Source organism: Myotis davidii, unplaced genomic scaffold (assembly GCF_000327345.1).
Source record: "Myotis davidii unplaced genomic scaffold, ASM32734v1 scaffold371, whole genome shotgun sequence".
In the NCBI taxonomy this organism is placed as follows: domain Eukaryota; kingdom Metazoa; phylum Chordata; class Mammalia; order Chiroptera; family Vespertilionidae; genus Myotis; species Myotis davidii.
The window spans coordinates 812,410-827,070 of NW_006283135.1; the positions used below are offsets into that span (position 1 = coordinate 812,410).

At 42.0% G+C, this 14,661-nt stretch overlaps 1 protein-coding gene and 1 long non-coding RNA gene across 3 annotated transcripts in view; one reads left to right on the forward strand and one right to left on the reverse strand.

Moving 5' to 3' along the window:
• STIL (SCL/TAL1 interrupting locus) overlaps positions 1-5,043 on the forward strand; it is a 43,445-nt gene extending 38,402 nt beyond the window's left edge. For both annotated transcript variants that reach the window (XM_006753363.2, XM_015562261.1), the window contains exon 17: positions 3,561-5,043. In XM_006753363.2, the coding sequence (XP_006753426.1) occupies positions 3,561-4,350 (790 nt within the window). In that variant the 3' untranslated portion in view covers positions 4,351-5,043. The remainder of the gene's footprint in view (positions 1-3,560) is intronic.
• LOC107182709 lies at positions 52-10,592 on the reverse strand. Its single transcript, XR_001513420.1, has 6 exons — positions 10,411-10,592; positions 7,302-7,388; positions 6,914-6,987; positions 3,968-4,007; positions 544-629; positions 52-187 (listed from the first exon to the last, which is right to left on the reverse strand). It is a non-coding gene; the product is annotated as an uncharacterized LOC107182709 (long non-coding RNA).
• Between the last annotated feature and the right edge of the window lie 4,069 nt (positions 10,593-14,661).

Genomic DNA, 14,661 nt, shown 5'->3' on the forward strand with positions numbered 1-14,661 from the left:
GTATAAGCTTGTCATTCAGTTCAATTGATTTATCATTTATTCAGTGTCTGCTATATGTGTGATGAATAAGAAATCATCTCTACCTTTTAGATTCTTCATTTTAGTAGGAGAGAGGGTTATGTAAGTAATTACAGAGATATTGTGGGATGTCTCCTGGTTAAAGATGTCCATGAAATCTCTGGGTGTCCTGGGAAAAGAGAAATGAGCTTTTATTCATTTTGGTGTCTGGAAAGTCCTCGTGGAGGGATAATGTCTATACCAGTGATGGCGAACCTTTTGAGCTCGGCATGTCAGCATTTTGAAAAACCCTAACTTAACTCTGGTGCCGTGTCACATATAGAAATTTTTTGATATTTGCAACCATAGTAAAACAAAGACTTATATTTTTGATATTTATTTTATATATTTAAATGCCATTTAACAAAGAAAAATCAACCAAAAAAAATGAGTGTCATAGGTTCGCCATCAGTGGTCTATACCAGCATCCGGATAGTAGGCAGTTGTGCCATCGAAAAGGCAAGAGTATAGTCACATGAGGCTTACCAGTTCCAGCTTGTATGTTCTTCTGTTCAGATCCCGCTTCATCAAAGTTGACCTTAGCAAATACTTGTTTTTAAAGATGATAAAATCTGGAAATTATATTAAGGTTTGCATGTTTTCTGTTCGTTATTTTTGTTGCTGTAGTTTAGTTACAAAAGTAATAGTCTCATGATTTTAAAAAACATCAAATAATACACAAGAATATCAGATAAAATACAAAAGCCCCTACTCCCCAAACTTCTCAGACGCCTCCAACAAGATTATTTCTCTTGTTTGTTTTATATTCTTCTAGAAATATTCAAGTATATACAAATGGTGATGTGTGTTGTGATTTCGATTTTCTTGTTTAACATTTATAGCTTATTTTTATAGGCATATGCAGTTCTTTCTCATGCATTTAAACAGCTGCATAATATTCTGTGGGACCCATGTACTATAATATAGTGAACCCTAGTCCTCTATTAATGGCCTTTTAGTCTGAGTCTCTTATTTCTTATCTCAAGCAAAGCTTAGTGAAATCATTCTACAGGTACTTCTACAAGTATCATTGCAGGATAAATTCCTACATAAGTAGGATCAAAGGATATGTGCATGTGAGTTTTTGGTAGATGTTGCCATTGGCCACCAAAATAGTTGTACCAGTTTATATTCCTTCCAACAGTGTGGGAGAGTGAGGTAGCATTTGTGACTTAGAAGCTATATAACGTCTGTTAGAATGCACAGATCACCTGCTATCTATATAGAACCCTTACATTTTAGTATGGCTACCTTTAGGAAATAGTTTTTAGGTAATATATTTCTTCACAGTGGCCACCCTATTTTAATGTCTCTAGTGTGAAACATTGAAATTAACATATTTTAGTATATAATGAACTTACTGAATTAGAAGTTTATTTTTCAAATTATTTACATTAGTATTATCTATAGATATGTATTTTTCTGGTTGTGCATATTTTCTGATTTAACATGCAAATTGCGTATAATTTTAGTAAATAAGCAAAGAAAGTAGAAAAGGACTGTATATTCAGAAGATATCACTATAATACATCATAAAAGTATAATATCTAGATAAATTGGTAGTGTGTATTTCATCTTATTCATTCTCCAAAGTATTAAGTACCAAGAAGGTTAAGGAAGAATTCTTTATAAGGACCAGCAGAATTAAGCATGCTTTCCCATTGCTTGGTGATGAGATCGCTGGTTTCAGGGAATATTAACGATGAGAATGAAAATACCTGATAGTTACTTGGATTTTGTAGAGGTAAGGATGCACATAGTGGCTGGCACATATAAAATGGCTGAATTTCTTCATTGAATTATATGGAAAGTCATAGCTTATTCTTTGCCTAGAACAGTGGTTCTCAACCTTCCTAATGCTGCGACCCTTTAATGCAGTTCCTCATGTTGTCGTGATCCCCAACCATAAAATTATTTTCGTTGCTATCTCATAACTGTAATTTTGCTACTGTTATGAGTCATAATGTAAATATCTGATATGCAGGATGTATTTTCATTGTTACAAATTGAACATAATTAAAGCATAGTGATTAATCACAAAACAACATATAATTATATATGTGTTTTCCGATGGTCTTAGGCGACCCCTGTGAAAGGGTCGTTCGACCCCCAAAGGGGTCGCGACCCACAGGTTGAGAACTGCTGGCCTAGAATATACTGTTTACCACAACAAGTAGAACACAAAGGGCTCTAATTTTTAGGGAACAGAAAAACAGATAGCAAAAATACAAGTTGCTGAATACAGTATAATAACCAGTGGTTATAGAACCCCAGAAAGTAAGGCAGACCTGATCTCAGCTTGCCTGTTACTAGCTGCTCAACTTAAGGAAATTAGTTAAAAATCTCTATTCTTCAGTTTTCTCAACTGTAAAATAAATGTAATAATAGTACCTACTTCTTTTATTCATTTGGTAAATTATTGAGTACCTGCTACCAGGCACCAAGGGATACTATAATGAGGACAGCAATTTGTGGACTTTCCTGAGGAAGCTAGACAATAAATAAGAAATGTGAGTTAATAGATAGCCATAAGTGCTAAGGAGAAGACAGAAAAGTAGGGGAAGGGAAATGTGAGGTATTAGAGTGGACGATAAAGTTGAGATATTCAATATGGATGACCTCTCTGAGGAAGGATTTTGTGAGGGTTAAATAAGATAATGTTTAGCAGAGTGCCTGGCGCATAATAAGGCATCCATAAAAATTAGCAGCTATTATTGTATATATGATATAAAGGGAAAGGCAAGTCAATTAGTTAACATTAACGAGATAACACTAGCCAAAGTGAGTTGAAGGTTATATCTAATGAAAGTCAGTGTGTAGCCGAAACCGGTTTGGCTCGGTGGATAGAGCGTTGGCCTGCGGACTGGAGGGTCCCAGGTTCGATTCCGGTCGGGGGCATGTACCTGGGTTGCGGGCGCATCCCCAGTGGGAGATGTGCAGGAGGCGGCTGATCGATGTTTCTCTCTCCTCAATGTTTCTAACTCTCTATCCCTCTCCCTTCCTCTCTGTAAAAAATCAATAAAATATATATCCAAACACTGATTGATGTTTATTTATTACACATAGAATCTCTTCAACTATGAAAAATTTAATATTCTTAATTATTTACTAGAGCTTGTTATGTTATATTATCAAATACGTTTTCTATTTTATTTATGTATTGTTTTATACTTGACCAATATTTACTTTACCAATGACTTTTACATTTGGGGGTCTGTATTTTTTCTTAAAACCATGACTGATGTTTAAATTTAGGAAAATTAATTTGTGTTTTGTGTTTCACTTTCAGTCTGAGAATCATGGATTACCTTCTAGGTTATCGTATTTATCCCTTGAATATATCTGGGTCATCAAAACTTAGGTGTTTGAGCATTCAGATAAAAAAGCACCATAATCCTTAGAGCTGAAGACCTTTTGTTACTTAGAATGGAATACATTTAGAATAACACTATTTGGTATTCAAAATAAGATAAAATGATGGCCTACTCCATTTTGTCTTTCAGTGTGTTGGCATGCATCAGCCCTGAAGCAGTGATCTCTGGATTGAACTACATGTCGTTTGCTAATGTTGGCATGAGTGGCTTAAGCCCTAACAGTGTGGATTTGAGCATGGAGGCAAATGCTATAGCTCTGAAGTATTTAAATGAAAATCAGCTGTCACAACTGTCTGTCACTCGATCAAATCAAAATAACTGTGACTCATCCTTTAGCTTTCTGCATATTAATACAGACAGAAGCACAGTGGGGCTTAGTTTAATTTCACCAAACAACATGTCTTTTGCAACCAAAAAATATATGAAGAGATATGGACTTATACAAAGCAGTGACAATAGTGAAGATGAAGAGGAACCTTCAAAGAACACAGATAACAAGAGTGAACATTTATTGAATCAGAATCCCACATGCATACCTGAGCAACTGGATTGTCAGAAGGAGCCTTTTAGGAATGCCTGTGAAATAATTAATTGTAATAACTGTGAATCCTTGGGCACCCCCACAGATATGCCAGTATTGAGAAATATTACAAATGAAGTTGTTCAGCCAAAAGCAGCACAGCAGTTGAATGAAAACCCAGCTTTTTTATTAAAGAACCTTAAATCAAGTCCTACAGTGAATCTCCGAACTGGAAAAGCAGAGTTTACCCAACATCCTGAGAAAGAAAATGAAAGGGACACGCCATTTTTTCCTGAAAGTTTGAAACCTTCTGAAACTTTAAAGCAAATGAATAGTATGGATTCTGTAGGCACCTTCTTAGATGTTAAGCGTCTCAGACAGTTGCCAAAATTATTTTAAACTTTTTAACTCCCTGCCCTGATATGAGGATTAGGTGTCTTCTGAAGATACTTAGAGAAGCCAGAACCCTTTGGTAGTTTGGGGATTCCTAATTAAACATGGGGCATCCTGTTGTTTTTTTATAACAGCTGATTGCAAAGAGCTGTACAAGTGACCTGATTGTAAGATGGCTGGCTGGTAAGAGGGCTAAGTTCTCTGTGTTAGAGAGCTTTCAGTGTCACTGAAACCTTTTTTTAAAAAAACCCCTAAGATTAGTTGTTTCAACAAATTTAGGTAAACAGACACCATCCAACTCTGGATCCTAACTGCTCTTTATACTATACATTTTGAAAAGTAAGTCTGTTTTCCTAGCATGTTGCTTCTCTACATCTGCCCAGTATCACCTAAAAGAACATAAAATAAAGTTATCATGACCCTGACTAAATTAGCTAGATTAATCCTTACTAAATTTAAGGGGAAGTTTTGTAAAATAATTTAAGATCTTTTTATTCTAGGAGTGTATATATCCTCTTAAGATCCCTATTTGTTAAATCCTGTGGAAGTAAAAGTTTTGCTATATGGTGGGTTATATATTACCTATCGCAGAATAAGAATTACTGGGTATGAGTGTTTTATAAACTTTGTGAGTTTTTCAAATGTTTTAATAGAACTAAAATACCTATTAAATGTAATAAAAATGTCTAGATTGATTGTACTCCTTTGTTCTCTGCTATAGCATATCCTTCTCCACTTTAAAAAAAAGAAAAACTTTTAGTCCCAGAAAGTTACAAAAATAGTAAAGAGTATACACTTCACCCAGCAACCCCCAAAGATAATATCTTACATATCCATGTAAATGATTAAAATCAAGAAATTGACATTGGGTATAATATTAATAATTAAAACAGACCTTCCAGGTTTCACAAGTTTCTACATGCACTCATTAACTATACCATTATCACATTAGCTCTATGAAATTTTGTCATCACAATCACCATAAAGAAAGGACTGTTCCATTACCCCAAAGAAACTAATTGTACCCTCCTGCCAACCCTGACCTTAACAACCAATGGCCTATTCTCCATCACTGGAATTTTGTCATTTTGAGAATATAAATGGAATCATAGTATGTAACTTTGAAATTGGTTTTCACGCAGCATAATGTCCTTGAGATCTATCCAAGTTGTTGAATGTATCAATAGTTGCTTCCCTTCTCCCCTCATCTTAAATATTAAGTTTTAAATTGTTATTTCTAGATATAAATGAAAAAATCTTGATTCATTTGAGAAATAAAGCTCTTCTGCTGAAGTTAAATGAAGATACTGCCTTATACTAGTATCTAAGCTTGATGTATAAGTTGGAAAGATACAGACTTTGGATTTCTAAATACTTTCCAACCCAGCTGGGGCTTTCTGAGATAATAATCTGATATTTTATAGTTAGCAAGCCCAAGTATAGCAACATGAGAGCGCTCTGCTGTTCCCCACTGGAGCCAGGGACCCATTTGTGCATCTTTTCCTTCAGTGTTGCTCTTTCAGGTTAAAAGTAAGATGAGTAAATAGCAATGATGATTGTGTTTCCCTTTGTTTCCATAGGCATTGTTTGAAGCTTTAGCTATTTTAATAAGTAGCATGAAAGTCCACCTATGGACTTCATTGGAGTAAAAATTAAAAAAAAATTTTTTAAATCTTTTTCTTGATCTCAGGAAGGGAGAGAGAGACAGTAACATCAATGATGAGAATCATTGGCTGCCTCCTACATGCTTGCCCCTCACTGGGGACCTAGCCCACAACCCAGAAATCAGACCATGACCTGGTTCATAGTTCGACGCTCAACCACGGAGCCATGCCAGTCGGGCATTGGAGTAAAATTTTAATGGAATTGTCAATGCCACACTTTAACAGAGCACTATGTGCTCTGTAACTTTAGCCCTCAGTGTTTCACCTAAGAGAGTGTAGGTACAATTTATATTGCACATTAATGAACAAAAAACTAGGGGATGTTACTGAATTAACTGACAACCTCATTAACAATACCATTATCACTGGGAACCCACACCAAATAAGAAGCCCTCTATCTGGACAATAAAAACTGAACCTGAGGCTTGTTAGGCAAAATCAAATTCCATCACCACATCTAATTTAAGGCCTCTGGTAGGATGCTTAAGCAGTTTGGAGAATGATTTTAGACTGCAGATTAATTCATTCAAAACATGTCTACTAAATGCATTTCCAGAGAAGAGGGACCATCACTGAAGCCTTACTACAGAAAGTTCTCTAAGAAGAGTGTTTTACTATGGTAGGTTACTTGGCAAGCTATTGCTATGATAGCATTTAGGCATCTTTGGAAAAAGCATTAGTACTGAGAAAATTGGATTAAAAGACTTGAGATGATTGTCTCTCAAATGATATTTCTTTGAATTTTTTTCATTTATCCAGTCCCCAGCATGCTGCTTATAGATATGGGTGTGCTACTTCAAATGAAATAAGGAAACAGTGGAATTTCTGCATCCAGAAGCATACCCACTAGTTTGGGTCCTGGCCAAATGGCCTACCCCCCGCCCTCCATCCCCACACACACATACCAAGTGTCCGCTAACTCAACCTCTGAGCCCCTTGGTGGCTAACTGCTCCATGGTCATTTGTCCTTCGCCTTGCCCTGCAGAAGTGGATGTAGACATGTTAGACATGAGCCTTGTCCTTTGCCAGCTGTGAAGACTAGGGAAAACAGATACACCCTGAAAGCAGTCACACAACAGTATATGATGAAAAGACAAAATGAGTGATCCAGACAAAGCCACAGCAGTGTAATCATGATAGCTTCCACCTTTTTAGAACTCACTGTGCAGAGTACTTAATATGTGTTAGTTCATTTAAGTCCCTGCTGACCCCAACTGGTGATTGTCATCCTCATGGATGGGGAACAGCCTTAGGGAAGTAACTTATCCAAGTAAGTTGCTAGGAGAGACTCACACTCAAGTATAACTCCAGAGCTCAAGTTCTTATTAAGCCACTGGGAAAACAGCTTCTCTGAGGCCTGAGGAATTCAGGAAGAGCTTCCTACAAAAAAAAACAAAAAAACCCCACAAAACACAAAAACAGATGATTTTGAGCATTACAGTCAATGCTGTCTTCAAATATACACTCCTCCACACTGCCCTGCCATATTTCCCCCTAAGAAGGCGTCCCCTTGCCCTTTAGCCATGACCAGAAATGACTATTTTTTTTTTTACCCAAGAGCCCTGAAGGAGGCCACCCCAGCTATGTTATGTTAATATTAAAGGATTCATTTCAATGATTTTCATCATGGTAACCTCCTTAAGTCTACTGTTAGGGCTCCAGGAAATTGGAGGAACAAAAGATTTTTCTGTGCCCTTGTTTTCTAGACATTATTCATAACCTTTGTTAGCCTCCTAGATGAGAGAGGCCTTTGTGGCTGCAAAATAAATTCCATGATAATGTCTTAGGTTGATAGACTATTTCACATATTTTTCAAAGTGCGCTTTCCCACATACTCCCTCTTATTAGTACTTACAGAACCGGACTAAAATATATATGGCAGTATCATTAACCCCTTTTTTTCAGATGATAAGACAAGGTATAACTGGACCAGGCCACACACTTATAGTTAACAATCTAGTGTCCTTCCATAGCATCTAGCCCAGCAGCAGCCATTCCCTCCGCGCTTCCGATCCCCATCAGCACCATTTTCACTCCTAGTCATTCCACGGGTATCTAATGTTGGTTCTGCTGGGCACTGAGCGAGGTGCTGAGCATAAGGTGATGAACAAGACAAATTTGCCCTGTAGGAACTCTATCTAATGGAGCCAGACATGCAAACATTAGCAATGCTGAGAGGTCGGTGCTCCTATATGAAATGGGAGAATAGATGAAGAGAAGCTTGGAGGAGGGTTATTCTGACAATGCTGGAATTTTCCAGAATCTTGCAGGAACTAGAGGGAAGAGAAGGGAAAGAAGTGACAGTTCTAATAGAGGGAATAGCTTGTTGGAAAGCATGGAGATATGAATAGGTACAGCATTGGAGGAGGGGGTTGGGGACAGGAAACCAAAGATAGGTAAAGGGATAAAATATACAAGTAGAAAGAACACTGAATTAGAAGTCAGCAACAAGTGGATTCTTCACGTTGCTCTGCCCCAAGTTCTGTGACATTGGGCAAGTCACCTCATATCACTCGGCTTCAGTTTCCCAATTTTTTAGGTGAAGGGGTTAGCCATGTGTCTCTGACATGCTGTGATTATATAAACAACGATTCAGAAACAGGGTATGAGGAGTGTTTTACAAGTCCGGAGGAGGGGAAGGCTTCCATAAAAGATCATTAGAGTTGGGCCTCCATAGGTATAGATGAGGAAAAGGAGATTTTCCTACTTTTTACAATGCTTAATGCATTTCACAATTTAAAAAGAAAAAGAGAGTTCCCTTTTCCCCACCAAAATGTTGATTAATAATATCTGTTCCAAGGGATACCAAGACGCCTTTTTCCAGCTCTGAATTACACATTCCCTGTTTTTAAGGAGTTCAAAGTACAGTGTGAAAAAACATCAAACCCATGGAAAGGGGGTTTAGGGTTTGGAAGCCTGGGTGATGTTCCTTATCTCCTCTCTGCTTCCCAAACCGGAACTGTCTGGGTCACCGAGAACATCCTCAGAGGAAATCCTGTTTTCCCACTTCCTGGTCAGAGACTGAACTCCAGGAAAAGGAGAGATTAGGGGAGAGCCCTGTGTCCTGTCTCTTCACGGGAGGTCTGGGACCAGGAGGGCAAGAGGGACTAATTAAAAACAGAATGGAAACAATGACGTAGGGCATCCAAGCTGCAGAGCTCTCAGAAATCACTTGGGTCCTCATTGTACGAATGAGGACGCTGGGGCCCAAAGAAGAGAAGGGACTGTTCAAGTTCACACAGCTTAGTAAGCACAGAGCTGGGACTGGAACTCAGGACACTAGCCTCCCAGCATACCATAACATGCCACGGCATTTGAGTCAGTAAGTTAGATATCAAGCAACCAAACCTCGGCCACCCCTGCTACCCTTGATACCATAAAGGAAAGAAAGGGCGCGCGCACACACACACACACACACACACACACACACACACACACACACACTTCTTGCTTTGCTCACATTTCTCCCTTTGCCTTCAAACCCTCCATAGGTTCAAAGCCTTGTGTACCCTTCAAAACCTAGCACTTTTGTTAACTTACTTATTCCTCACAACAACTGAGGTGAATTAAATTTTCCCAAGATCACACAGCCAACATGAAGAACCAGGATTCAAACTCTGGCAGCCTCACTCCAGAGCTCTTGCTCTTAGCCTGATCATTAGGTTGGGAGTATGGAGACTCAGGGGTAAAGTGATGTGCCCAAGGTCACACAGGTGAAGTCAGGATTTGAACTCAGGTCTGTCTGACCTCAAATCCCATGTTCTCTTCTCCTCCTTTCTCTCCTCCTCTTTCTCTCTCAAGGGCAGAGGGCTGAGGTAAGTATGTGTTTCACTTCCCTAAAGCCCAATATCCCTACCTTGGGAAAGTGATACCAGGTCATAGATACTGGCTGGTTGGGAGGGAAGCAGGTACATGAACCAAAACTGAGTCCATTCCTGGTGAGTGATTGCTCCAAATTTCCAGAATCACCCTAGAGCAGTGATGGCGAACCTTTTGAGCTCGGTGTGTCAACATTTTGAAAAACCCTAATTTAACTCTGGTGCCGTGCCACATATAGAAATTTTTTGATATTTGCAACCATAGTAAAACAAAGATTTATATTTTTGATATTTATTTTATATATTTAAATGCCATTTAACAAAGAAAAATCAACCAAAAAAATGAGTTCGCGTGTCACCTCTGATACGCGTGTCATAGGTTCGCCATCACTGCCCTAGAGGGACCTGCTCTGTAACTCTCCAAGCCCCCTGCCTGTGTTCCCCTCCCCACCCAGCACAGAGAGTATCTGTGAAAATAGGGAGAGTCCACCGCCCTCACCCCAATCAAGGCCTGCGTGTCTTCACAGCTTGTATGATCCTGGAACCATTCCTCTCTCTGACAGGGGCCTTAAGGATGCACTTACACGTTCCCTGTGGCTGGCTTTTAGGAACAGGAAGGTTTGCCAGTTCCACTTCCTCTAAGTTCATGGCCCAGATGCCTGCTGGATGGTGTCTCTCTCCCTCAATTTCTTTCTCCAGGTTCGTCTCTGTCACTCTTATTCAACATACATTTTAGTGTTCCTCCTCTGTCTGTGCGATAAGCCGGGCCCTTCAAGGGGCTTGGTTGGGTACACAAGCACCCAGATACGTATGGTCAGCACCATGTTGGAAGGATGTTTAGTAGACACAAGAGGAGGAACTAGAGGCAAAACTTCTTTTCTGCTGGAAGTTTTCCATACTCTTGTCTTTTCCATAATGTTTTTTAAAAATTTTATTTTCTTTATTGATTAAGGTATTATATATATGTCCTTATCCCCCCATTGCCCCCTACCCCCTCCACTCAGTGGTACATCTACACAATGGAATACTACGCTGCGGTAAAAAAGAAGGAATTCTTACCATTTGCAACAGCATGGATGGAACTGGAGAGCATTATGCTAAGCAAAATAAGCCAGTCGGAGAAAGATAAATATCACATGATGCATAACGTTTTCTAGATTATTCTGTATTTTTGCATGTATTCGTAGTCTGGTTCTTTTATATGGCTGGGTAGTATTCTATTGCATGAATGAACCACAATTTGTTTATCCACTCACCTGTGGCTGAGCATTTGGATTATTTCTAGTTTTTAGCTACTATGAATGAAGCTGCTATGAATATTTGTGTACAAGAGTTCTTGTAGGTATATATTTTTCAATTCTCCCAATTAAGTGTGTGTTTATAAATTGTTTGTTGACAAGGAACTGCCGAAGGGTTCTTCCAAGTGGTTGAGTCAGTTTTGCATTCTGTTCAACGATGTAAGAGACTTCCAGTTGCTCCACATCCTCACCGATGCTTGGTACATCAGCCTTTTGTGGCACAGTTATCACAGTTTTTAGTTGCATTTCCTAATGCAAGTTTGCACATCTTTCCATGAGATTTTCGGGTATTTGTTTATCTCCTATAGAGTCACTGGCTGTTCTCCACAAGTCGCACAACCTGTCTGTGCTTCAGTTGGTACCTATGAAATGGAGCCCCTGCTTCACGGGTTGTTGTCAGGATCCACTGAAGTAATCTTTAGGAAGTGGTTAGGTCAGTGCCGGGCACCTCGCACTGCCATATAAATGCACCCATTGGAAATTAGCCTGGCTGCCCACCAGGGCACACACGGCACATCTCTCAGAGGACAAGCTCAGGGGAGATTCGCTGGAACCCAGAGTCAGGGGCGGGGAGGGCAGAACCACTCCAAAGCCTAGAATTTGGAGTTGAGGGAGAACTCAGCCTTGGGCAGAGGTTGAGGGGGTGGGGGGAGGGCGGTGGGGGGAACAGGTCAGAGAGGGGACAATGTCTCAGGCCCAAATCTTGGCTGGGCTGTTCTCTCCAGGCTGCTCAGCTCCAGGACCAGACTCCAGACCAACCAGTCTGGGTCCCAACGTCCCCTCCGCCTTGACACCCCAACCGAGGAGCTCCCGGGTTTCCTGCCTGACAAGGCCCCCCGCTCGGGGCTGGCGGAGGAGGGCTGGCATTTCCTGGCGGGGCCACAAGCGGCTTCACCCGCTCCTGGACGCTGGGACCACGCGCTGACCGACAGGCACCAGATGCTATTTCGGGCGGCGCCCAGCTCAGCTCACAGTTTCCGTTTTTCCACTGACGGGTCGGGTCGGAAACGGGGGAGGAGGAGGTGCAGACGTCACCAGCCCTCAGCCCCCAGCCCCAGGCGGGAGGTGGTGGGGCCTGGAGGACAGGTTGGGACCAGCCAGCAGACTGGAATGGGGTGGGGGGGAGCAGGGGGTGGGGAGCGGGGGATGTCTGGGGCAGGGCTGACAAAAGGCTTGCCTCCCTGTTTCTTCTTTACAACTCTCTCCGACACGTCATTGCCCCCTAAGTCAAGACATCAGCCTGTTGGTGCCTCAAAGGCAACCAAACTCAAGGAATTCAAAACCAAATGCAGAATCTTTCCCTGCGTCTCTGAGCCTCCAGGGAAGAAGAACCAAAAACCCCGAGGGTTCCTGGATTTCTCCTTCCTCCTCACCCTCCAAATTTTTACAAACCCGGTTTTGTATCCTACATACATGTCATCTTCACCTGCCTTTTGCCATCTCTTCTGCCAGCATCCCAGTCCACATACCTTGGACCAGGACATAGGCCTCAGAACCTGTCTTTCCATATCCTTCCCACCCACACGCACCTCTTCTCCACCTTGCAGTCAAAGACATTCTAGAAACGCAAATCTCCTCATAGGACCCTACACCTACCCTCAAACCAAATAAACAAAAGGGTTCTCTGAAAATCCTTTGGATTGTCCATAGGCTCGGTCAAGCCACCAGACTATTTTCTGTTCCTTTCATGAACCTGAGCCCTTCTGCTTTGGCCCTTGACCCACTTGGAAGGCTCTTGATGCTCACTCTTCCACTCACCCTTCAGATCCCACTCTTAGATCTGAGTCCAGGCATCATTTCTCAGGGAAGCATTCCCTGGCTGGGCTCTCTGATATGGGAATGGCCAGCCCCCTTTTTATAGGGGCTCAGAGACATGAAATGACTTGCCCAGTGGTGCCACAGCTCAAGTGTAGCAGAACTGGGCTTTGAACTTGGGTGTAGTGCAGGTTGTGGGGCTGATGGATCAATATTTTGCTTCTCTCTCTCTCTCTCTCTCTCTCTCTCTCTCTCTCTCTCTCTCCATCCTTCCCTCTCCCTCACCCTCTCTCTCAAAATAAGAAAATCAGTAATACCATGCCACCCTGATTTCCACCAGAGAGCACAGAGGAACATGGGGACTGACAGGCTGCACCGAATTAACTGTATCTTCACGGAGAGCTGTCCCGATGGCCAAGGAGGAGACAGGACTCACTGCAGTCACACTCTGGGCTTAGTCCTTTGACTGGGATTCAGGCTGTGACCAGGCTAAGGGCTTTTCCCTAGTTCTCAGGTCCCAAAAGGAGCTCAAAACCAGGGGATCTGGAAGGACAAAGCAGCCTGCTCCTAGGGGATTGAGCTGTGGACTGTAAGCTTCAGCCAAGCCACATCTCTCCATGTTTAATTTCTTTCCCTGTATTAAGAGCCCAACCCCCCATACAAGTGTATATATGTTATCCTGGGCTCTGGGATGGGTGAGATTTCATAGATGACTGTCCTCAGCACCACCACCTTTCAGAGATCATTTTATTTAATCCTCACAACTGGGTGAGGTAGGTATTATTTTTCCATTTCACAGATGAAGAAACGGAGGTTCAGGGCTAAGTAACCTGTAAGACTTGAACCTCTGCTATTTCACTCCACTCTAAAAGAACGAACCCGGACACCTTCCATGGGCTAAGCCCCAGTTGCCCATGTCTCCTGGAACCCAGATTTCTACCCCCCAGAACAGATTTCATTCCCTCTAAGGAGCTGAGCCCAGATTCCTGCTCCAAGCCCGGGCTCTAGCTGCCCCCTTTCACCAGCTGGGCTCCAGAGAAGATTTGGGGCTAAATTTGCTTCAAACCCACGCTCCACCACTCACTGAATATGCAACACTGGGAAATTTTCTTGTATTCTCTGTGCCTTGGTTTTCTTGTTTGTAAATTGAGGATCATAATAGTCCCCACCCTCTTAGGATTGTTTATGAAAACTAAATGAGTTAATATTTGTAGAGTGCTTAGCAAGATTAAAATGTTTAAAAATATTGTGAGAGGAGGGATGTTCCTGGGCTCTGGGCTCCTCCTGAAACAGTAGAATGGACATTTTAATCTCTCCACTGACACCAGTTCTGCCTCCATACACCCCCTGTCGTGAGCCCAGTAGGGGACATTCCAGGCAAGCGGCTCCATTTTAGAGCAGAGAAGAGTCAGGGCTGAATAGGACACTGGAGAAATAATAAACCGAGTTGCAGGGAAGGGTTGGGCGTGATGGTTTTGGCGTCCTGGTCTTCCGAGGCAGGGACAGGGTGCTGGGATGGGAGTCGCTGGAGAAAGGTGCCTGGGAGGCCGTGCAGGGACTGAGGTGGTGGGGGAAGCCCGTGTTTCCCAAGAGGCCTCAGGATCAGAAATGGGGCTGGGCCCGGCGGGTCCTAGACAGCGCGCCCGACTCGCGGCGCAGCGCATTCCGGAGCCGGAGCCCGTCCCAGCTACACCAACCAGTCCCCATTCCCTCCAGCGAAATTGGCAAATTAAAATGAATCATTTGGCCCATAATGGCCGAGGCGCTTATCGAGGGCGAGCG